We start from the raw sequence: 22,341 nt of genomic DNA on the forward strand, positions 1-22,341 counted from the left end.
CTGTCCCAGTGCCTGCGGGGAAGCCGCCCGTCGCCCTTTCACGCATGCGCGGGGTGCCCGGCGCGGCCCCGCCCGCAGCCCCGACGGGGCGGTCCAGCGGAACCGCAGCACCGAGAACCACTCCATGCGCGTTCACAAACAGCGTTTATGGCAGCCCGCGTACACATCACGCCTTGTAACAATACCGCACGTTATTATACGTTCAGAGTTTATCGAAAGCGCGTTTGCTGTTGTTCTTCCCCGCTTTCCTGGCGGGGGCAGTCCGCAGTCTCTTGGGCTTGGCGCCCTTCCTGGGCGGCACGGCCACCTCCCCGACAAACGAATCGTCGGGGCGCGGCGTGGTCCCTGCGGTGGTGCCGGCGCCGCCCTTCGGGGCGCGAGGCTGGGCTGGACTCTTCCGCGGCGCTTTGCCCTTCTCTCCGCAGCGCTGCACCCGCACCTTCCTTCCCGTCAGATCCGTCCCGTTGAGCCTCAGAGCAAGGTGCACAGCATCCGTGTCCTGCAAGAACGGGCGCTCAGTGTGAACGCTGCAGTACGTCCAGCTGACTGCTTCCAAATAAACACTTGGCTGCCTCTAATTTCGGAAGCAGGTTTTTTTACAATAAGGAGCGCCCAAGCTGTTCTGTTCATTGAATGACCCAGCAGCTCTGCTCAGAAACACCGGCTTACCCACACAGCCCACACATCGAGGCATAGGTACTTGAAAGTGGGCTGTGGAACAGCTTATGTGAGGTGGTAAAGGCAGAGAGATGAAGGAGAAACTGCAGAAAAAAGGTATCAAGCTTTAGGAAATACACTAAGGAAGGCGAGGCTGGCAGACTGCCACGAGAAGGCAAGCTGTACTGGACCCAAAATAGAGACCCAGGGAGCAAAAAGGCTTCAGGAAAGAATTCCACTCATACTCTGACACATAAAAAATGGAAGAACGCTGCAGTTATACCAAGAGAACTCATCTGTCCCTCCTTTAAATCCTTCCCTTAATTTCCTTCACCCCAAAGTTTTACACCTTTTCTTTGTACACAACCTAAACCGGTTTGTTTTGCCTCTGCTTCCACAGAACTGCTTTCCAAGCCGCTTTTAATATCTGCACCACCATTTAAAGTCACATACAAATAAAAAGTGAAAGCCGTAAAGGCAACCCCTGAATTCAGGTTGTGGAGAACACCCCGTTCGCTCGTACCTCGAAGAGAACGTAGCCGAAGCCCTTCCCCAGGCCGGTGTTCCTGTCCCTCACGATCCGCACGGCCACGACACCTCCGCACACAGAGAAGTGCTCTCGCACAGCATCGTCGCTGATGTCTGCAGGCAAGCACAATGAAACAGATGCCTCTTCCATCAGGCACGCAGCCTTAGGAGCCTGGCCCAAACCCAAGTGCTTCACGTTTACCAGTTCAGGTACACAAACATTATATATTTATACGTATAGGTACACAAGTATCAGTGGCTCAGAAACATTCCAGCAAGTTAAGAAGGCAGACTTTACAAAGGGCTATTTACTTAGAAAGTCACAGATTATCTAGCTTTGAAGAGTACAACATAAATCACAAAGAAGAATGAAGGCAAAGACCGACACAATATTTTCAAATAATCTCACTTCTGGTTTGAATATACTGGAAATTAAGATCGGTGCAGCTCCTTCTGATGCCAGGAATCTCTAAGAGTGAAAGCTGATGATAATGAGCTCGAGCTGGCAGTTCCTGCAGTCTAACACTCACTGACAGAGCTGTGAATTTCAGCTGAATGGGGGAGGAGGGATCTACAGTTTCCAACCACAGTTGCTATATGACTATTCTGATAAGGGCCAGATGCATGAGGCTTTCTCAGTCTTGTGCCTATATGAACAGACAAGCATGACACACCAACACAAAAACACAGGTTGTTCTCTTTTCTGTGTAGGTGGGCTTCATACTCTGGTAAATCCCTTTACACAGGTGTAATCTTGTCTCTGCTACAGGGAGGGCTGAATTTAGTAGTACAGGTTTAATTACAGCAATGGAGTGCTGAGAAAGGTTCAAGCTGCTGAAGTCATTTCCCTAGCACTGCAAATGTCCCAGCTGTTTTCTCTGCAGGAAGTCCAGAGGAACATGCAGACCTGACATAAACTCTACACATCAGGCATGAGTAACGCATCGCCTCAGTCAGATTTGTCACCTATCCCCATTTTCAGACAGGTCCAGTTTTAGGCTGAAGTCTAAAGCCCATTTGTTTTAGCATTACTGTCAGCAGTACATGACATTGGTTCTCTATAAGGCCACAGGCATGCGGCATGCCTTCACCCTGTTTACACATCCACACCCCCCCAAGTAAGATGCTCATTTCAAGCACCCTGACTCCATAAATACACTCCTGTGGATCACACTTGATGGCAATCCCATATACTCCCCAGTCTGCTCAGAAGCAGCTGAACACTGATCAAGCACTGACCTCACCTATACAGTAAGCCCCTCCACACGGCTAACAACCGATTGCCAGCAGCTGCCTGGACAGAGTTATTCACCCTGTGGCTCACAGACAGCATCAGAATGAGAAGCCACCACCGTGTATCACTTGGAAGTAGTTCACGAACAGGTACCAGCACACATTTAACAGTTAGGAAACCACGGCCTATGCAGTTTAGTCATACTTATCTTAAAAACATCAAGCACCAACAAGAACTAAGGGTGCTTGCAGTTCTAGCTACCATCAAGAAAACAATTAACTCGCAGAACTTGCCAGCAACTTACAGCCCCTTTAGGTGTTTCAGTTGAAAAATAAAACTGCTATTTAAAAAATTAATTCCAGCAAAAGTTATTTAGCTTCCTAAACATGCTACCTGAAATACCAACAAACACTCCCAAGCAAGCACATAATTCTATGTATTCTATAAATGTTAAGTAATGATGCATAACAATCCATTTCAGACTTACCATATGAGAGATTTCCCACAAATACAGATCGCTTATTGTCATGCTAGAGAAAACAACAGATACAAGACAGTGAGCTGTTTGTTACAGCAACAAAAAACAACCAGAAAAGGGATTTCTAGTCACACATCTTCCTTACCGAACTGCTTTTCGATGCAATGTCAACTCTGATGTGAAATCCACTAGCAATTTCTGTTCCATTTCTGTTGTAGCCAAAAGCAAGAAGTTTATAAAACTAATTGAGTGTCACTTCATTTGCAATGTCACTGCACAGCATTATTCCAAGAGCAAATTAATGTTTAAGTTTGAAAAAACATTTTGTTCTGATTCAAACAGAACCTCTTCAACAGGGAATGAGGAACAAAACTGAGACTTACTCCTTCAGAGCCTTAATGGCATCGCATTCTTCCTTAAATACAATGTAAGCATTAACGAACTTTGCATTAGGGTGCACCTTACGCCTGGAACATGAAAAAGACACATATTGTTTAAATAATTCTGATGGTGAGCAGTGCACAAGCACTTCTCGTTAAACATATTTATGCCCCCTCTTGTTCTGTGCACAGAAACAACCCCCTTTCTCTTAAATGCCTGAGGGAGTCCCACTGTACATGACATACAGCCTGTATGAGCACCCTGACCAAGCTTCCTCAGCTCATAAATATATCCAAAGGAATTAGATTATTAGCATCTTCCTCCTTCCTAAAATATAAGGAATGCAACCTAAGATAACGAATTACTGATGTACCAAGCACAGAATTCTTTTTCACTTCTCAAGAAAACTTACATACACACAAAGATAATTACAAAAGTCAAAGACACGCAAAATGAAAAAATTAACATAGCCACAGGTGTAACAAACAACACTTAAAAATTATATTTGCCTTGAAAAATAAATCAGGAAATTCACAAGAGGAACTTACTTTATTGCTGCTAACTTTTTGGATAAAGTATCTTCTGCTGGAACCTTTAAGATAAAAAGAGCTTCAGTTAAGTGGGCCTATGTCAATTTATCTCAAATAAGACAATGAGGAATTCAGACAGGTACCATTCCCACCCAAAGCAATGCAGCCAGTACTGTGAGCAACTGATGGAAGTGGCTCATCCCAGAGATGATCTAGGAAGACCTCAGAATTAGATAGCTCGTTTTGACTTCATCAGAGTTCCAAGACCGTTATCTTCAACTGTGTTACACAGTACACTGATTTGCAATCACCGTGTCTCTGCTACTATGATTTAAAAACAGGTCAGTAATACCTTTGCTAAACGAGCAATAATAAAGACATTCTTCCTCCAGAGAGAAGACCGCTCTGACTCTATCAACTGCTGCTATAGGAAGAGTAAAATGTGAGGAAACCAAAGATGCATCTGTGGTGCTTCTGTGGTGTAATCTCAAAGGATTCTTCTAATGGCAAAAAATACACCCCCAAACCCGCTTCTGAACTAATGGAGATACAGCCTTAGGAATACAACCCTTTAAGAGCAAAAAATAATTCTGTTATACAACATTAGAGGAAACAACGTACCAAAGAGCGGAATCGAATGGATTTTATTTGTCCATACTCTTTAAAACGAGACTTCAGCACCTAAACAGAAGATATTACAAATATTCAATACATTTTTGCATCCTGGTCATAGAATTATTGTTGTTGAATATTTATTAGCAAGATTATTTTTAACACAATTTTCATGTTACTTATACAAAGTCCGTTAAAGGGCTACTAAAAACAGGCAGCTTGTTTCTTGTGACAGCTTCTTATTTTACACATTGCCAAAACTGAATTCGTACCCCTTGCTATGGAGGAAAATATAAATTTAAACATATTTTATGCAACAATCTGAAGTATTATTTGCAACCAAAATTTGAATCAGACTTTGTAATTATAGTTCTCATTTATTAAGTAATTTTTTACTGAAAAAGAAACTAAACAATTCTACTACAGAAAGAGCAACTGCATCCCCCACTGTTAAAAGCCTAACTGCACTAAACAAAAGGGATCACCTCTAGTGGTTTCTGATAATGAGCATTATTTCCTGCTTTCCTAAAAAGCAATTTTAAGCACAAATATATGTGACTTCTCAGCTGGAAGCCTCCCCTCTAACTAAGGGCTGGGGTAATTCTTTTCGTCCCTTTAGCCAGCAGAACGCGCTCACGTACCTGAGCAGTACAGCTGACAGGCAAGTTTCCAACAAACACGGTTCTTCTGTTTACCAGTTCATCAACTGCCTTTTTTTCCCTTTGTTGTTTTGCAGTAGTGCCTGTATCTGACTTAACAACACTTTTGGTGACGGCAGGAGCAGCTTTTTTTTTTTGCTTGGTTTTGTTTTGTAACAGTTTTTGCTCCTCCTCTTCATCTGCCAGCTCCAATGCGCTCTCCCTTATCAAAAAAAGGCAAGTAAATGGTAATTGTTGGGAAAAAACCACAGGTTTTGAGGTCAAAGAATTGAAGCCTCCAAGATAATAATTTATAAGTTAAATATTTATATTCAACATAAAATATCAATCATTGTTTTGCTTGTTATATATTAAGCAAACATATCTGACCATCCCGTAACATGGAAAACTACTTGCTGTCCACGGGACATTATATTTGCTATTTAACAGGAGTAACAAAAAAAGAATTCATAATAATTTGATATCCTTTAAAACTGAAGGGGAAAAAAACCCCAACGTCTCTGCACACTAGAACTGAAGAGAGAGATTTAATTCTTCCTGGTATCCAGGACACTCAGAACAAACCATCCTTTGGGATCCATCCATGCACTAACACATCTCTATCTATCCAAACTTGCCATAACATCAGGAACAAGAAGCAGATCTGAAGAAGCCTCTGGAAAGCTGCTGACACCAAAACAGCAAACAAGTTTCACAGGCATGGAAGATGCAACAGCACACACCACCAGGGAGAGGACAAGGTGTTAGCCTCCAGCCACAATCACACAAACTGTGTTGTCCAGAGACCAGTTTCCAACAGTGTCTTGGTTGAACTCCAATATTTAAGAGAACAGATGGTGTAACAGAGTTATTCAGCATCACAGCAGTGGGCAGGAGTGATAGGGACAACTAACTCTGTCTGATGCCTTGCCCCTGCTGAAACTGCCTCTGTTCCTTCGGATGCTGGATAAAGCCAGCTACAATCAGAAAGCTTCACCCCATGCCAGAGAGAACTTTTGGCCTAAAGCTACAACCTCGAGGCCCATTAGCTCTCCAACAGGGATCTGCACTTCACGGACCTAGAACTTCAAGAAGTTGCATTTGCTACCTCCTGGGGCAAACTACAGAAAATTTTCACAATCTTCTTAAACACAAGGTTCAAAATGAATAATAAAATAGAGCTTTATTGCTTCACTGAGCTCAATCTTATGAATAATCCAGGTGCTGGTTTGGTTTTATTTAATCTTACTATAGAGGTAGCATTTACCCACCTGTTTGCCAATTTCTTTTCTGCTTTCGAAAGTTCCTTCTTTTTGGCTTTCTTTGCTTTTACAGGAGGTTCTTCTACGACAGGTGAGCTCTGGTCTTCTGACACTTTCTCCAGTTCTTCTGCTTTCTCCACATCTTCTGCATGCTTCCTTTTCTTTCCTTTCTTTAAAGAAAACCCAACAAACCAACTTGAAAAACAACAATCCCAGAAACACCTACAGTTGGTTTATCTACTGTAATTTACTTGGAGCACCACTACCCGAAGCCAACAACCGCAAGAAGCAGAGCACCCGACACCCAGACGCGCCTGCTCACTGGGGCACCCACCCCACGGCACTTCCAGCCCCGAGAGGGGGAACAGCACGTTGTGAAAAGCGACCTCCAGCCTTGCACTCCAACCATGTGCTCCTCAGTTCCTACGAGGAAGCTGCCTTGGCTGTCTGTGCCCCTTGGGCAGCCGCCTGCCCTCCTGCCCATCACCCACCACCATTATTCTGCCCCTCCAGGCACAAACTACAAGACAGACATTGAGGTGCTGGAGCAGATCCAGAAAATGCCAAAAGAGCTCGTGAAGGGCCTGGAGCACAAGTCTCATGAGGCACAGCTGAGGGAACTGGGGGGGTTTAGTATGGAGAAGTGAAGGCTCAGGGGGGACCTTATCACTCTCTACAACTACCTGAAAGGAGGTTGTAGTGAGGTGGGGGTCAGTCTCTTCTCCCAAGCAACAAGTGATGGGACAAGAGGTAGCGGCCCCAAGCTGCACCAGGGGAGGTTTAGCCTGGATATGAGATACAGTTTCTTCACAGGGAGGGTGCTCAGGCATTGGAACAGGCTGTGGTGAAACACCGTCCCTGGAAGTCTTCACAAACCGTGTAGATGAGGCCCTTACTGACATGGTTTAGTGGTGGTCGTGCGTGTCTTGGGGTAGTGGTTGGACTTGATGATCTTACAGGTCTTTTCCAACCTGTTGATGCTGTGATTCTGCGAAGGCGCGGGCAGGAGGGAGGGAACCGCGGGGCAGCGCGGCACTCACCACGGACACCAGCACCGGCGGGGCGGCGGCGGCGCTGAAGAGGCCCGCGAGCGGCGCGGCGGGGGCCGCCGCCGGCCAGAGGCTGTCTGCGACCTGCCCCACCACGTACTGAAGCTGGTGCTGGTGCTGCGGCCCGGCCCGCACCGGCGGCGCAGCCACCCCGCGCCGGCCCTTCATGGCTGCCCGCCGCCTGAAGGGAAGCGCGCTCAGGCCGTGTCACTTCCGGCGCGCGGGCGGCCCCGCTGAGGGAGCGCCACCGGGTGGCGCTGCGTGAGGGGCCCGGCGGCGCTGGCGCTCGGCGGAGCGGGGTGCCCGAGAGGGGTGCGGGGTCACCTTGCTGCGGCAGCGCCTTACGGCACCGCTCTGTGTCTGAGCACACCTTAACGGTGGCCATCCGGCCCGCATCCAGAGTTTAAAAAACAAACCAACCCCCCAAAATAACCCCACAACACAACACAACTAACCGCACAACCCCCGAACCGCCTGTGCAGGATGGTCTTGTCCCCGAGCGCGGATTAAATGGAAAGCAGTGAGAGGTTCTGTCTCTTTTCCCCGACACCCAGCACCTCTTGGGGCCTTCGAGGAGTGCAGCCCGGGGACAGCATTAGGAGGAACCATCCGTACCTCTTCCCACAGCTTTGCTCTGGAGGCATCGTCTTGCTGCTGCAGCTACATGGATAGGGCTGGATCGCTGATCCAATGGGAAAAGACCCTTGTTTGTTCGGTTGACTCTCAAACTGATCATTTTCCAACTCGGGACACAGTGCAGCTGATGCGTAAGGAAGTTTTGATCTGTTACTAAATCCCTGAAATTAGGCACCTAATTGGGATCTCTTTTTAGACCCGCCTGTCCAGAATCTAATTTTAAATGCTAGATGGTAACTGGAAAGGCACAGAAAGTTACAAGGCACTTAGAGGCTGAAGCAAATACTAACAAGCTCTGCTGTTGTAACATTTTACACACTTTTTGAACTGTCAGCATTAGCAGTTTTGTTGTCACTAACACCCAACTGAAAGCAGAACACGTAATTCAGCTATGGAGCGTAAGTGAAGCACTGGTCTTGACACACACACCAGGCACCCCGTGTCTGGCTGCCTGGATGTCAGGGACGCTGGGGACTCTCACTGATAGGGTCAGCCTAACAAAATACACAACACACAATCCTTACGTGCTCTACAATACACAATCCCTGCCAACAGGCAGGTGGCTGCTGCACTACTGGTATTGTCTTTTCCCACCTACCTTCACACGACACGGCAGTTCTGCAGGTGACAGAGATTGGACAGAACAGGCTGAACAATCAAAAATACATCAAAATTACAAGTGTTCAGTCTGATTTCAGAGACTCCCAAGTGCTGAAGCTCAGCAAAAGGCATTACAGCCACCAGGAACTGCGCCACAGTCCTGTGGCACAGGAATTTCACAGCATGATGGAAGCTACAGAGTTAGAAGTACAAGACAGCCTTCAAGCAAGGCGTTCTCCTGGCATATGTGGACAGTCTACACTCTCAGCCATTCTCAACACGATCGAACATGAGACATGGAAAACTGATCCTGTCGCTCAGCCAAGGTGTAAAGGATGAAAGAGGGGCAGTTTGCCTCACTCTGCCCTTCAGGTCATGGCCTGAGCACGTACTCAAGAGCAGAGGTACAAGCCCAGCAATCACTGCTAGTGGAGAAACTGATGCAAGCACAGTGCGCATGCCCAGCAGGGAGCACACCCACGTTTAAAGCTGTGTTACGATACGGAACCTGAAAAGCGGCTCAGATTTACTTACTGCAACACGGGCTAAAATGGCCAGGCTAACATTTGCCAGCAACACCTTCCTTTGTAACCACTGGGACACAAGAAACATGAACCTGGGAGTACCATTTACAGACACCCTTCATAGAAGAGGGGCAACATGAAACATCCAGAACAGATTTTTGATTAGTCATTAAACTACAAGAGCAGTAAATCAGAAATAATCTGTTTTAAGAAAAAGAAAAATCCTGTTTATACAAAAAACCGCAATTTGGGAGTGGGGAGGTGAGTAATGATCCCTGTTTTAAACAGGTAAACACATCCTCTCACAGAACATGAGTCAACAATTGTCACACCAAAGCAAAAGTGCTGCCACTAGAACCGAGAGCTGATCAAGAATTAGTAGCAAGTGGAGAGCTGAATTTGCTCATGCTTGCCCATACGCAGTTCCCAGTTAAATCAATACCAGTTATGCCTACTGGGACTGAACGGCAGAACCGAACTATTACGACTCTGATTCTGCTAAATTTAAACATGTAAATATCCCGAGAAGCCCTACTGAAATTACTAAAATTACTCCTGTCATTCTCAGATCACTGGTAATTATTAACACAGTCAATGTTTCCAAAGCTTATCATCATTTGTTATTTACCAGTTTCATCACTAATCTATCTTTTTGCAAATGTAACAGTATTTTGGTCAACTGAACTACAGCCAGACATGACATAAGATGTAAGCGAACAACACGAGAAGTTTTATTCCAGTTCTGCTTCCACTGAATCTGAACTCGAGGCAGTCGATATTAGAAGTTAGCAAGTATCTTCAGGAGCTTGCTTTTACATTTTCTAACTACCTGAATGAACATGAATCAAAACTCATCTTTGTTTTCAACCGGCGCTGCCTTAGTGTTGCCAATGGGCCAGGCTGTCCCTTTCTGTTGAAAAAGATGAATTTGAATTAATTGCTAAGAGGAAAATGAGGCCAATGTACCTGCTCTAGCTTATCTTTATACGCCTATTACACCATACCAAAGATCATTCGCTAAACTGATTCTGCAGCTTGATGTCACTTCAATGAACACACTACAGTTGCTTAATTAAATTGTTAGAAACAAAATCAGGGATTCACAAACTATGGCATTTTATTTCAGAGGCCTTTGCTTACATTTGTACAATATATTACATAATTCTCCATTTTCTGCAGAACCTAATATATATTTTATAGCTTTTTTCTATAAGCTTTTCCTTCAATGTTTGTCAACAAATTTTTACAGTCCTGTACAATTCTGAATACTTTGAAACCATTTTCAATAAAATCAGTTAACCTTAAGCACACACTACGAAGACTGAAAATGCTTTTCTTAGAAAAGTCAAATGTAAAGGATTCTGACACTCTAGCATCTACAAACAAAATGCTTTGAATTCTTACATGTTGTATTGCCAGAAAACAAAGAAAAACATGCCAGCCCCTATTTCCCCAGGCAAAAGAAGTACACAGAACTACAATTAAAACAGTAAAACAATCTGTACAATAAAGTACTGTGTATTAACAGTGCCAGGTATTAAATAGCTTGAATGAACACTTCCGCAATATACAAATGTCTTACAAAGGTATATAATTAACAGGAGAGAGCTTGGGATCCATACAACATAAAATCAATACAAGTGAAAACAGTTTGAAGTTGGTTTTGGAATTTGTACAAGGCATTTAAAAAATTAAATGTCTACCACTCAGCTAGCTATTTATTTTTAAAAACAACTACCTTTTTGTGGCAGTGTTCTTATCAGCAACCACAAATTATAACCTCACACCTTACTCTGTCTTGAGGTCCTCTCCTTGAAGCTCGTAATAAAATAAGCATTACAAATGAAATATCTGTTGCTTTAAGGGAAAAGAAACATTTACAAGAAAACACAAAAATATAACTGTTATAATCCATTATGAATAAATATACACTTTAAACTGGCTAAATACAATCTTTATACATTAAGATTTAATACAGTTTGTTAGCCATTTTCTTTCTTTTTCATAATGTATTTTATCAAAATTAAAAAAAAAAATACTGTTTTATAGAAAAATGGCAAAGTACAGTAGTTTCATTCCAATTAGCGGGTTCTTAAAACCCAGAGAAACCTATTTAAGCCTAATTCAAACCTGTAAACATTAGTCTTTTTGTTTGTTTTTTAAAGGAATCCTCATATTTGGTTATCAGGACTGATGTCAAACATCCTACTAACTGCAGGTTTTGAACTGAATACATGTGCTTGACGTATACAATTTAAGTCACTGTAAAGTGACTTAGCAGTTAAAAAACAATTAGCTTGTACAAATGAAAATAGGTTCAATATTTGTCATAAATAAATGGAAAAATATCAAATGTTCCAGCTTTAACAAAATACCAGGGAATACAGTAAGCCTACCACATTTATTTAGATCAACCCAACAACTATATGCTTATTGTACTGTCTCTACAGGCAGTGAACAGCCTCCATTTGCCACAGTGGAAGGCCTTCGAGTCACTAGACTTACAATTCCCAGACAAGTTGGAAACAATTATTGCTTGAGGAAAACCAGTTTGTTGTACTTTTTCTTCATAAAAGTGCACTTAAGTGCAAAGTTAGCTTGTCGAGAAACAACTTTAAATACAAAATAGTGCTTGTCTGAATTTTGTGCCATTGTGCAGTATAAAAAAAAAAAGAAGAAAAGAAAAAAGAAAAAAGAAAACAAAAAGAAAAGAGTGGCCCTCAGCAGCCATTAAGTGCAAAGTGCTTTGGCAAGTCCTGCTGTCACCTGCACTCAACTGACATTCCATTCTGTGATGAACTTGACATAGATGGTTCTGCTAAAGTCAACATAACTGCAGCTGTAATGGAACTAGAGGAAGGTGATGAGGAAGAAGATGATGTAGTAGCAGCACCTGCACAGGAAGAGGAAAACACAGGTTACAAAAATTTACAAATTAAGCAATAAAAATGTTTTCCCATTCAGCAACAAGCATTGGTATATACTGACTTCAGTAACTAATGCCTAGTCATTAAAAAGAAAAAAGCCTCCATTCCCTCATTTCTGTGGCAAATGCTCCAAGACACAGCTTCAGCCACGTGCAAAGCAGCATGTTATTGCCCCTTGCAGCCCTGGCCACCCAGATCAAGGGCCCAGCCGGAGGACAGCAGAGCACATTCCTGACCCACAAGCATAGCCAACTGTTCCCTTTCTTTCCTGTTGGAACCAGCACAGGTTGCCACAGCACTGACTCTACACATGCACCCTGCTCCGGCCACTGCAAAAAACAGTTGCAGCCATTAAAAAAAAAAAAAAAAATCTTACTACATGCAGCATTTCAGTCTTTCTTCTATACTCAGTGAACTCTTAAATGCGGACATAAATAAGACATGGAGAAAACGATCCTCTAAAAGCAGTCACACCAGAACATTGCCTACAGCAACATGTGAAGCAGCTTCAGGGAAACGAGATATTTAATTGATGGTCTTCCTTAAACTCATAATATAAATCACTCTTCATAACAGGAAAGCACTAAACAGACATGCCAGCAACACTACAGTAAATTCTTGTGTAACCTGAAGAAAAGTTTTAAGTTATTAACAAACTTGGACACTTCATTCACTGCTTAGAGAAGTTTATCTTTCTGTATTTTTTTTTTCCTGTATAAAGTAGTTCTGCCTAAACAGAATTAAACAGATTGGATGCCTTTTTAATATTTTTCCCCTTGTGTAGTCACTGGATGCCTGAACTGTACCTTCTAAAGGTTGTAAAATAACGATATACAGTGTTTTCAAAAAAAACCAAACAAAACGATACTCCTAATGGCACACATCTCCCTAAATATTATCCAATTCTCATTAACACCTTAATAACATGACATTCAAATTAGCCCGCTAAAGGTAGAATTTAGTTCCCAGCACTTACTTTCCCGCTCTTTTTTCTTTAAGCGCTTTCTTCTTCGGTCAATGGAAGCCACCTCAGATTTCAAGGACAGGTAATGTTTCCTGATTTCCTGCAGTTTTTCTTGGAGAACTGTTATGCGCTCAGCGCTGGTCATATTTTCCAAGTCAGCTGCAAGTTAAACAATCTTTGTTAACTACTGTATTGCAGCATTTCCGAAAGCTCCCGAATTTCAGTACTCAAATCTTAGAGATGTGCGATGTGCTTTCAGGTAGCAGACAGCAAAGCCAAAAACCATTGCAACAGCAGCTGCTATTTATGATCATAAACTCTGTTCATTTTTTATTATTTTTAAAAGATACCATGACAGGAACACTTTTTTTTTTTTTTTAAAGGGAGCAGAAGAGGAAGAAAATGCGTGCGTTCCCCTCCCCATAGGAAGGGGCAAACAGGACAACTGGTGAAAACAGAGGGTCTAAAACTAGCTTTGAGCCTGTTGTTTTAAGTACGTGCTAGAGCTCAGTTTGGCCAGGAAGGTCAGTCTTGCCCAACTTGCAGGTTATAGCAGAAACCTGAATAACTGTGGTGCGGTTCTAATCAAGTCCATGGCATACAGGCCACAGGGTATAGAGGGCCTCCTCGCTGGCATCCCACATGGGGATGTCAATGGACACAGCCAGCACAGGAGCTACCCCTCTGGCTATTTGCAGCTGGGAGTTCTCCGCAGCATGGCACACAGCCTGGGGGGCACAGGCAGGAGGAACTATTTCAGTTCAGTCCCTTTCAGCCACAGGTAAGCCACACTGGAGACACTCCATTCAAAGACATTTAAGAATAATTTAATCTACTGTGAGGTACAGAAGGCAAAATGGAAAGGAAAAAATTTACAAATCAATCATGTAAGTGTCTGAATGATAACTAGAGAATGAGGAGTAAAACCAGCAACAAAATATTAATGCAAGAAGTGTATAGTTGAGAACATTCATGCCAGAATGACATGTCTGCACAAGACGGCAAGAACAGCCAGTCAGTGCAGGAGCTGTATCTAAGAACAGTACTGAAGACTGCAATACAGGCAGTTTGCTGCATGCAAAGGCAAAAAATAAAAAACAAAAAAATAAAATAAAAAAAATGATTATTTTAAACCAGGATTTATCACAAAATTAAGCAAACTGAGGATAGAATAAATTTAGGGGGAAAAAACCCCAACCAAAATACACAAAATTCAGTAATTCAAAAAGCCGCCTTACACTATACTGCAAGACCACACTAAGAGTGTTTTGAAGAAAATACTTACACATTTGAAAGCTCCACTTGTAAACTTTGGGCAAACGATTATTCTGTTCTTTGAGATCAGACTCCTTCTCTCCATTTTTCCCGCATTTTCCTGGAGATTGTGTTCTTGTGAGTGATTTGGTTTGGTGAGATTTCATGCCGGTAGAAACTGATTTTGCTGACTGAGACTTGGACACACTTTCACCAGCAGACAGTTCTTCACTGTCACTGCTGTTTGCTGTAGAAACAACACATATTGTTACAAACAAAGCAACCTTCCTACCCAAAGCAAAGTTTATCAGAAGCTACCCTTGTGTTTATTTTCACATAACGGGAGTTTATTTGGCCAAAATCCTTTTACTCTAAAATGCTGTAATCCATCCTGATATAGAAGCTTGGCACACAGCTGTTTGTATCACTAGTGCCTAAATACAAGACCACAAAACAGGTATATCATGAGGCCCCTCTAATTCTGGCATGCTGTGAAAGGGAAACCTTGCACTGAAAACACTGTCCAGTTAATTGCTGTGCAGGTAGACTTGCAGCTATTATGTGAACCTATGGGAACCAAAATGCTACAGAGCTAGAGGGTGCACAGAAGTACCAGACTGTGGTTCCACAATCCATCCTGAATACTGACAAGTATATTGCTGAAACTGTGTATGCAGGAATGTAAATGAATGGGGCAGGGCCACACCTCTTGCAAGGAGGCTCCTGAATACAATCCAACTGCTCAAGGTCTGTACAGGGAAGGGGCACTCTACTCTGAAAGGTTCAAGACAGCATCACACTTCTTGCTTTAGAACCATATCCATAAATTAACTGCCTACATTAGAAAATAAGGCAAAGACGCAGTCCAATGTGTCAGTACAGCTGCAAAAGTTATCAACATATTTCTGCTTATGGGCCTATACATTTTCTAAAAGAGTCAGCAAGACTGGTTTTGTTCTATCTCCTTTTTTATATATATATATATTGATTTCTAATACAGCATTTGATATATACAAGCCTCTGGTTTAGCTTTGAAATGCTTGCATCCTGACAAAGATATAGGTTGAGCAAAAGGGATAAATTCGCAAAATCAAAGGGAACAATGGCAAAGCTAAAAATGGTATATTTGTTCTGCAAATTCAGTTTGTTTTGTTACTTTAATTCCTGGGGTGAGGGAAGGAATAAGGATTATGGAAGGAAGAGATTAGTGAAATGGAATTAAAAAGGACAAGAGAATGTGAAGAGAAGATCAATGCACATGAAGGACAGTTGGGTAAAAGCAAATACCAGACCAGAAAGTACAGGCTTTTAGTAAAAGCTGTTAAAAGAAAGAAAAGGGGGCAAGGGGGAGGAAGAGACAAGAAAAAAGATATGGCATATGCTTTTTATCCTTGCTTTCACTGCGCTTTTTTTACAGCTATCCTCTCAGCTTCACTACCTAGCTGACTCTTTCCTGGTATTTTTTATTAGCAGTGAGATGAGGCAGTAATTGATCTTGCTGTCTCCTGGACATGTGTGCATATGTCTATAATACACCTCTGCTTTCATTAAGATTCCCTTCCCCAGTACTGTGGTCTCTATTCCAATTAGCTTCTACGACGACAAAAAAACTGCAAAAGCTGCATTATTTGCTGACGATGTTACAGTTGATACAGAAAGAAAATAGAAGCTGTATCTTCTGGAATTATTCTCATATTTGCTACTGGAAGACATTAACCTCTAAAAATAGAAAAATACAAAGTATAATTTCATCCAGGTCCCAGTCTCTCCTCTAAAACATGCAGCTATCATGCCACAGAGATCCCTGTCCCAATTCTACCAAGTGTGAAATACTCGCTCTTCTTTGTCTTCCCAAATTACACAATACCAAGGACCTCTCAGAAATAGACCCAGAAATAATACAAGACATTTAAAAATGTTCTGGCATTCAGCAAGAGTAGTTTCTTCTTTTAAGCAGTATTACGAATTCCCTAATGAGAACATTTTGTCCTACTGCATTTTTTATTTCCAGGCTTCATCTCCTACAGTCATTTAAACAAATGACACAGTACTTTGATGCATTTCATTTTACACTGAGCGGCTGTACTTACTAGTTTTACTCTTCTTTTTGTTGTTCACAGAAGTTTTGTGGCTTCTTTTCTGCTTTTTTGAGGAGCTGCCTCCCCCCTGAGCATCTTTAAGTCTTTTTTGGCCTGTACAGACTACAATTAAAAAAAAAAAAAAAAAAAAAAAAAAAATTATTAAATAAATACTTGCACTTATGTGTTGGTTTTGGTTTTTTTTTTCCCCTCAGTCTCAAAACACCCCACTTTAGAGCTTAAGTTTGTAGACAACAACGTGAATGTTACTGCCTATCCTTAATACAGCTCAGCTTTCTACTTATACTGAAAAGAGGAGTTGGAAGAGGATGGAAGGCAGTCAGAGTTTGCTGGTTAGAGCGCACACTTAAGATGATGGCAAGTAACTTTCCTCCTAACAAATTCACCAGAATTTGTCTTGAACCACACAATTTTTTTAATACTGTAAATTAGGAATAGATTTATTTGAAAAAATTATCAAGAACTACTGGTACAGAAAAAAGTTCAAAAAAGCCTGTGGCACTTGGAAGCTATGAGAAAACCCTGAAAAGATCACTTGTGACCAGTAATTACATTAACTGAAAGCATTAAAAAAAATCATTGATAATGTAAAAAAATGAGGCAACAGAAAAACAAATGAAAAAGTCTACTGGTATCTGTGACTACATGGGGAGAAAGTAGGAGAGAGAAGAATTCTAGTACACCTGTTAAAAGAGCAGTTTTTCAGAGTTGTTCAAACGTTGTTCCACAACCACCTGACTTAGAGATTAAAAATTACTCCTGTAACAAAACCATTCAAATTAAGAAACCGAATTTTCTAAACCAGGCAGCATGCTGACAGAATCAGAGAGGAAGTTAAAGTCTAATGCATGTAAAAGTAATATTGTGCAATAGCATAACACTTTTTTCATGTGGCAATAACTTCCTTTTATATAAAGCAGCAAACCAGTTCTAAACCTACACATCTATAATTAACAAAGTAATACAGGCATATTTACTGAGGGCTACATATTCACCTCTTCTAAACTCTTTCCTTTGTTTAAGGAAACACTTTGTCACATTCTTTCAAAAGAACAATTCAACAGAATGATGAGGGTAACACGCCTTAAGGGCATTTTGAGAAAATTCAGTTAATTATTAACTGAAATCTGTTGAGACAAACAAACCAGTTCTGTCATCTCAGGATTATATTCAGACATGTATTTGTTTTCCTTTGTATTAATAATTTTTTAGGCACTTTAACCCTGTGAAAGTAGCTCTATTTTTGATGAACTGTAAAAGAGCCAGTTCACAAAAAAGCTTTTAGATCCAGCCTTGCAAACATTTAAAAAGCAGGCAGGAGTACACTGACATCACAGGCACATGTGCTGGCAGTGTTTTTTATCCCTATTCTTTAGTGGTCTCAGGATAGGAACTTCAACCTGCAAAATCACATCTGAAAGTGAAACATAGCTAATAAGGTCAATGTTTGCTATCAGCTTGACTTGTATTTTTTTAAAACATTAATTTCATAGGATGAAAGCTTGAAATGGTTGCCTAAGCATGCAACAACTCGCTTTCTCCTCCCAAAAAAACAGCCTACAGAGTAACAAAATTTTATGTAAGAAACAGAATCTTCTACTTGTAAGCAAGGTACTCAAAATGTATCCATCTTGCTACAATAAATATTCCTTATACAGTATATTACAGTTTGCTCTGCACGTCTCTTGCCAGGTCTGGTATAAACTTTATTCTTATCCTCATTGAAACCATCACAATTCCTAACGAAAGGCCAAGAAACTTCCTGGCAGATTATATTTTATTCACAAGACGATTATGCCATTTCCACACCTTTAAAGCAGACAGCAGGCTACTACTTTCTCTGACAACTAACTTTCCAGCAGTATAACCATAACAGAATGAAAATACATCAACAATACTAAAATGAGAGCTGGTTAGGTTGAAGACAGCTCTGTTTACTCTTTCCTTTACCTTTTTCAGTATGCTCTGGTTCTGGTTGATTACTACTACTGGAACTGACGCTGGCATCAAAGCCTGTTGGAGAAATATTTCCCTCAGACTGGAGGTCTTGCAGCTCCCCTGCAACACTGTCCACCTCTATTGTGCTATCTGTTTCACTTTTAATGCTTCGTATCTCTTCTTGATTTGGTGGCAGTGTCTCAGAGACAGTGACACTGGACTGATGTCTACTGGACTCCGTTACAGTTACAGAGGAAGGCGATTCAGGAGTTGTAGGAGGAGTATTTAGCACTGAATTACTGCCACTGCTTGGAAATTCAACTTTCTTTTCACCCACTTCAGCCGGTTTCTCCTCAACAGGTTTAACATCCACACTAGTTGGCAAAGACTTTTCAAGTTCAGAGCTAGGCAAAGAAATGTCTTCTTCTGCAAGAGTCTGAAGCTGTTCCTCTGCTGCAGCATCCTCAGGAGCAGCGTGTGGAGGGGAGGCAGCAGCTTCAGTGTCAGAGTCCGAGAACAGTTCCTTCAGTGTCTTCTTCGGCCATTGTCCCTGAATACTTGACCAGACATCTTTTCGATCCTTCGCTCTGGTGTTCTGAAGTCTTTCATCAGAATTATTTAAAAGCTTTATTCTTTTCTCTCCCACTTCAGAAAATCCTGAGTAGAAAGTACTTGTCCGTAAAGACTTTCTTTTCTCCTCTAGTCCATTGTACTTTTTAGTTGGAGTGATTTTCAGTTTAGATTTGTCTTCCTCATCTTCATCCGAAGAGCTGTTACTGCTGTTTTCTAAGCTAAGGGAGTCTTTGTTTTTGGACTTCTCTTCCTTTCTATTAGGTGACACAGTCTTTAAAGACTCCTCTGCAACACAGTATCTTCGTTTACCACGTTTTACCTGTGGTTTTGCTGTTTTATCCACTACCTCCTTTTTCACATCCTTTCTCTTCTTTGCGGCTTCGTCTTCTCCATCGGAATCCGTATCTTCAGATAACTCTTCCATCTCTTTTCGCAATCTTTCAGGAGACTTGGATCCTGATTTGGGCACTACTGCATCTGTCAGGGCTTTAGTTTCTTCTGGGAGGGATGAACTGCTCTGTTCTTCTTTTAGACAGAGTTCATTTTTATCTTGGTTTACAGCTTCATGGTGAGATTCCTCTTTGCCATCAGCACGTACATTCGGGGCACTTTGGTCATCTTCCTGCTCACTATCATCAGAACTTTCAGAAGCTAATTAAAAATAAATCCAAAAAAACAAAACAAAACAAGAAAAGTTTGTCTTGATTCTGGGTACAAAGAATTCTTAAAAAAAACCAAAAAAAAAACAACCCACTAAAGAAAACTGTACAGATATGCACACATGCTACAGAGATCTCCAGTAGTATGTATTTTAAATGGTACCTCCTGAAGACTTCAAAGATTTCCTGCTCTATTAGAATGTATAATGGCCAGATTAGGAACTAGAAAAATTCTGTATTATACAGCACATCTCCAGGAATTTTGGAAGAGGTGCAGAAAGCACAGAGTGCGCCAAACCATAACATAGGAACTTCTGCATAATTAGGCAAAACAGAAATTGAAAGATGTGCTTAACATAAAAACTCTAAATAGTTCTTATGGGTTACAAGTACTACCATTATCTGGCCTTTTTCTAAAGCCCGGAGCACAGACAGTGTTTTCCCTGGAGAATCCACAGTCTAAAAGGACAGAACAACAAAAACACTGGATAATCTCTAACAAACCAACCTGATGACCAGCCTGGAAAAAGGAAAGCAATAATGAAAGGCACTTGGAGAAATACACAAACAACAAGAGTGTAGGATAACAGTAAGAAAATTCAGGATCAGGAATAAAGAAACTGAGAAAAAGACAAAAATATTATGGAGAAGGAATCAACAACAAGCCCATTCAATGGGAAGATATATGGATACAAGGAGGAACAGTAAGAATTGGCTCAAATATATAGGTAACTTCTTTATTTGTAACTCATCCATTTTTGTTGGCATAGCTAGTTTAACTCTTCTCTCCATCTCTCATTCTCAATCCCTCACTGAAGTTTACCACCTCTTTAAAGATGATAATGTAACCAATGACAGAGAAGAAAAGCAGTATTGTCAATGAAATTCACTGAAATGATCGAAGTTGAATCAACTTTCTAAAAAAAGGTTTACTGAAATAGGATTAACTTAGAGAAGAGCACATTTCTCTAGATGTGCACAGGACAAAGTATCTTGAGAAATGTCGCTTTAGGTGACTTTCTTGGTTTATTTGTTTTAAGATAGGCAGGATCTTAAATTCTAGTATAAAACTCACTCTGAAAGCAAGTTTTACACAATCCTTTCAGTATTGTTTGTTTTTCTCTAATTAGAAGTTTATGGTAGCCATTTTGGCCTAAAGTTCCAAGAACTCTATTACTTAAAATGAATTTCTGACACTTGCCTTTCTCATAACTTAGAGGATCAAAACTACACTAGAGTATTATTATAAAAGGTATCAAAATTTGCCATTTGAAATATGAGCCAAGAACACCACATTTTAAAAAAATCAACCAAAAATCAGGTCCATCAAATCTTCCTCTCAACCTATTTACTTTGCTGTGCCCTTCAAAGGAAAGTTGAATACAATAGAATTAATCATTCCTGTTTAGGAAAACAAAACGAAACAAAAAAAGCAACTGTAAAAAGTTTTGAGCAAGCAGCTCTAAAATGGGAGGAAAAAGAAACAGTAAAATATGAGAGCCTTTCATACTTGAAAACCCACAAATTACAGGAAAAGAAGGTTAATCCCCAGCATGAATATATGTGGACTTAAATGATAAAAGAATTGCATACAATTAAAAGCATTTCTGGGAATTAATTACGTAATATGGAAAACATTTAGCTTTCAAAAATATTAGAGGGTGTATGTCAAAATATGCTTTTGTAATCAGAAGTTAATTACAGATTAATTATAGCACTAATAATAGTGTCATTATCATCACCACTAATTGCTTTTTTGTTTCTCATTTCCTAAGGAAATGAAGCTTAATAGAGTATATTAACTGTTATTCTACCTACAAATTCGGAACCCAGTGGCCAATGTCATCCAAGTGCGAGTTAAGTCTGAAAGATTATTAAATTCATACAACTTTCACAAAAATTGGTGGTTACCCCACACTATCTATACCATATATATGTATGATTTCTTTTTCTGGAGACATGCACTGAACTAAGGATGAAGAGAAGCAACTAGTTGTTATAATGCTGCTGTAAATGTGTAGGAAGGGAAAAACGACGTTAGGAACAACAGATGTGCTGACAGGAAACTTAGCTTTACTAATTCTATTTTTTCAAGGAAAAAAACCCCACCATGGGTCCTAAAAGTGAATAAAAAAATTAAAAATCTAGAAATAGCACAGGAAGCAAAAATGTTTTGCTGCACATCAAACAAGGGAAGGAAAAAAAAAAAAAAAGGATGGCAAAACAAAGGATGTAATTCTTAAGACTGTTAACATACACTTAATCCATAATACCTGTTATCAAAAACTGCAAATATTGCTTTTCTTCAAGGGTTATTAATGAAGATGATCTAATTAGCCAGACATACTCAAGTGCACATTGCATCAGTTGTTCTACATTGTCATTTACTACTGTTTAAAGGCCATTTACAAAGTTAGGAAAAGTTTAAGTACAATACCTTGTAGCCCATTAATGATAGAAGTAATTTCTATTGATTTAACTGGTGCTTGTTCAGTATTTTTGGCTTCGGTGCTGTCAAGTTTGGACCCAGCCTCCGGCGATGTGCTGGTGTGAAAGGGTGGTTTTGACAAACGTCGCAATTTACAGTTTTTAGGAGAATATTTCTCTTCCTTCTCTTTGTCAGTTTTATTCTATGTGAAAGAAAAGATTAAAAACTCTTCCCATTTAAGCATACATCTTAACATAAATTGCAACTAAGCAATGCTTACAGTTATCTTAAAAATTCAACCTGTACAGGAAAGCTTTCCTCTTTAAAAGATCACAAATACCTTTCTGCGGCCCATGCCAAGACACTTATA

The 22,341-nt window shown here is 40.8% G+C and overlaps 2 protein-coding genes across 5 annotated transcripts in view; both read right to left on the reverse strand.

Annotated features, from left to right (window-relative positions):
• Positions 1 to 125: 125 nt before the first annotated feature.
• Positions 126 to 7,599, reverse strand: RBM34 (RNA binding motif protein 34). The gene is made up of 10 exons (XM_030499147.2): positions 7,361 to 7,599; positions 6,330 to 6,490; positions 5,062 to 5,281; positions 4,430 to 4,489; positions 3,827 to 3,870; positions 3,281 to 3,364; positions 3,043 to 3,106; positions 2,907 to 2,949; positions 1,181 to 1,299; positions 126 to 499 (listed from the first exon to the last, which is right to left on the reverse strand). The coding sequence occupies exons 1-10, from the start codon at positions 7,535 to 7,537 to the stop codon at positions 203 to 205; spliced, it is 1,269 nt and encodes a 422-aa protein (XP_030355007.1). The 5' UTR covers positions 7,538 to 7,599; the 3' UTR covers positions 126 to 202.
• Positions 7,600 to 10,221: 2,622 nt separating this feature from the next.
• The window catches only part of ARID4B (AT-rich interaction domain 4B), an 88,251-nt gene continuing 76,131 nt past the window's right edge, over positions 10,222 to 22,341 (reverse strand). For all 4 annotated transcript variants that reach the window (XM_030499151.1, XM_030499149.1, XM_030499150.1 and 1 more), the window contains 6 exons: positions 21,981 to 22,173; positions 18,324 to 19,535; positions 16,365 to 16,475; positions 14,306 to 14,521; positions 13,033 to 13,179; positions 10,222 to 12,022 (listed from right to left, as the gene is read on the reverse strand). In XM_030499151.1, the coding sequence (XP_030355011.1) occupies positions 11,892 to 12,022; positions 13,033 to 13,179; positions 14,306 to 14,521; positions 16,365 to 16,475; positions 18,324 to 19,535; positions 21,981 to 22,173 (2,010 nt within the window). In that variant the 3' untranslated portion in view covers positions 10,222 to 11,891. The remainder of the gene's footprint in view (positions 12,023 to 13,032; positions 13,180 to 14,305; positions 14,522 to 16,364; positions 16,476 to 18,323; positions 19,536 to 21,980; positions 22,174 to 22,341) is intronic.

Source organism: Strigops habroptila, chromosome 10, assembly GCF_004027225.2.
Source record: "Strigops habroptila isolate Jane chromosome 10, bStrHab1.2.pri, whole genome shotgun sequence".
Classification (NCBI taxonomy): Eukaryota; Metazoa; Chordata; class Aves; order Psittaciformes; family Psittacidae; genus Strigops; species Strigops habroptila.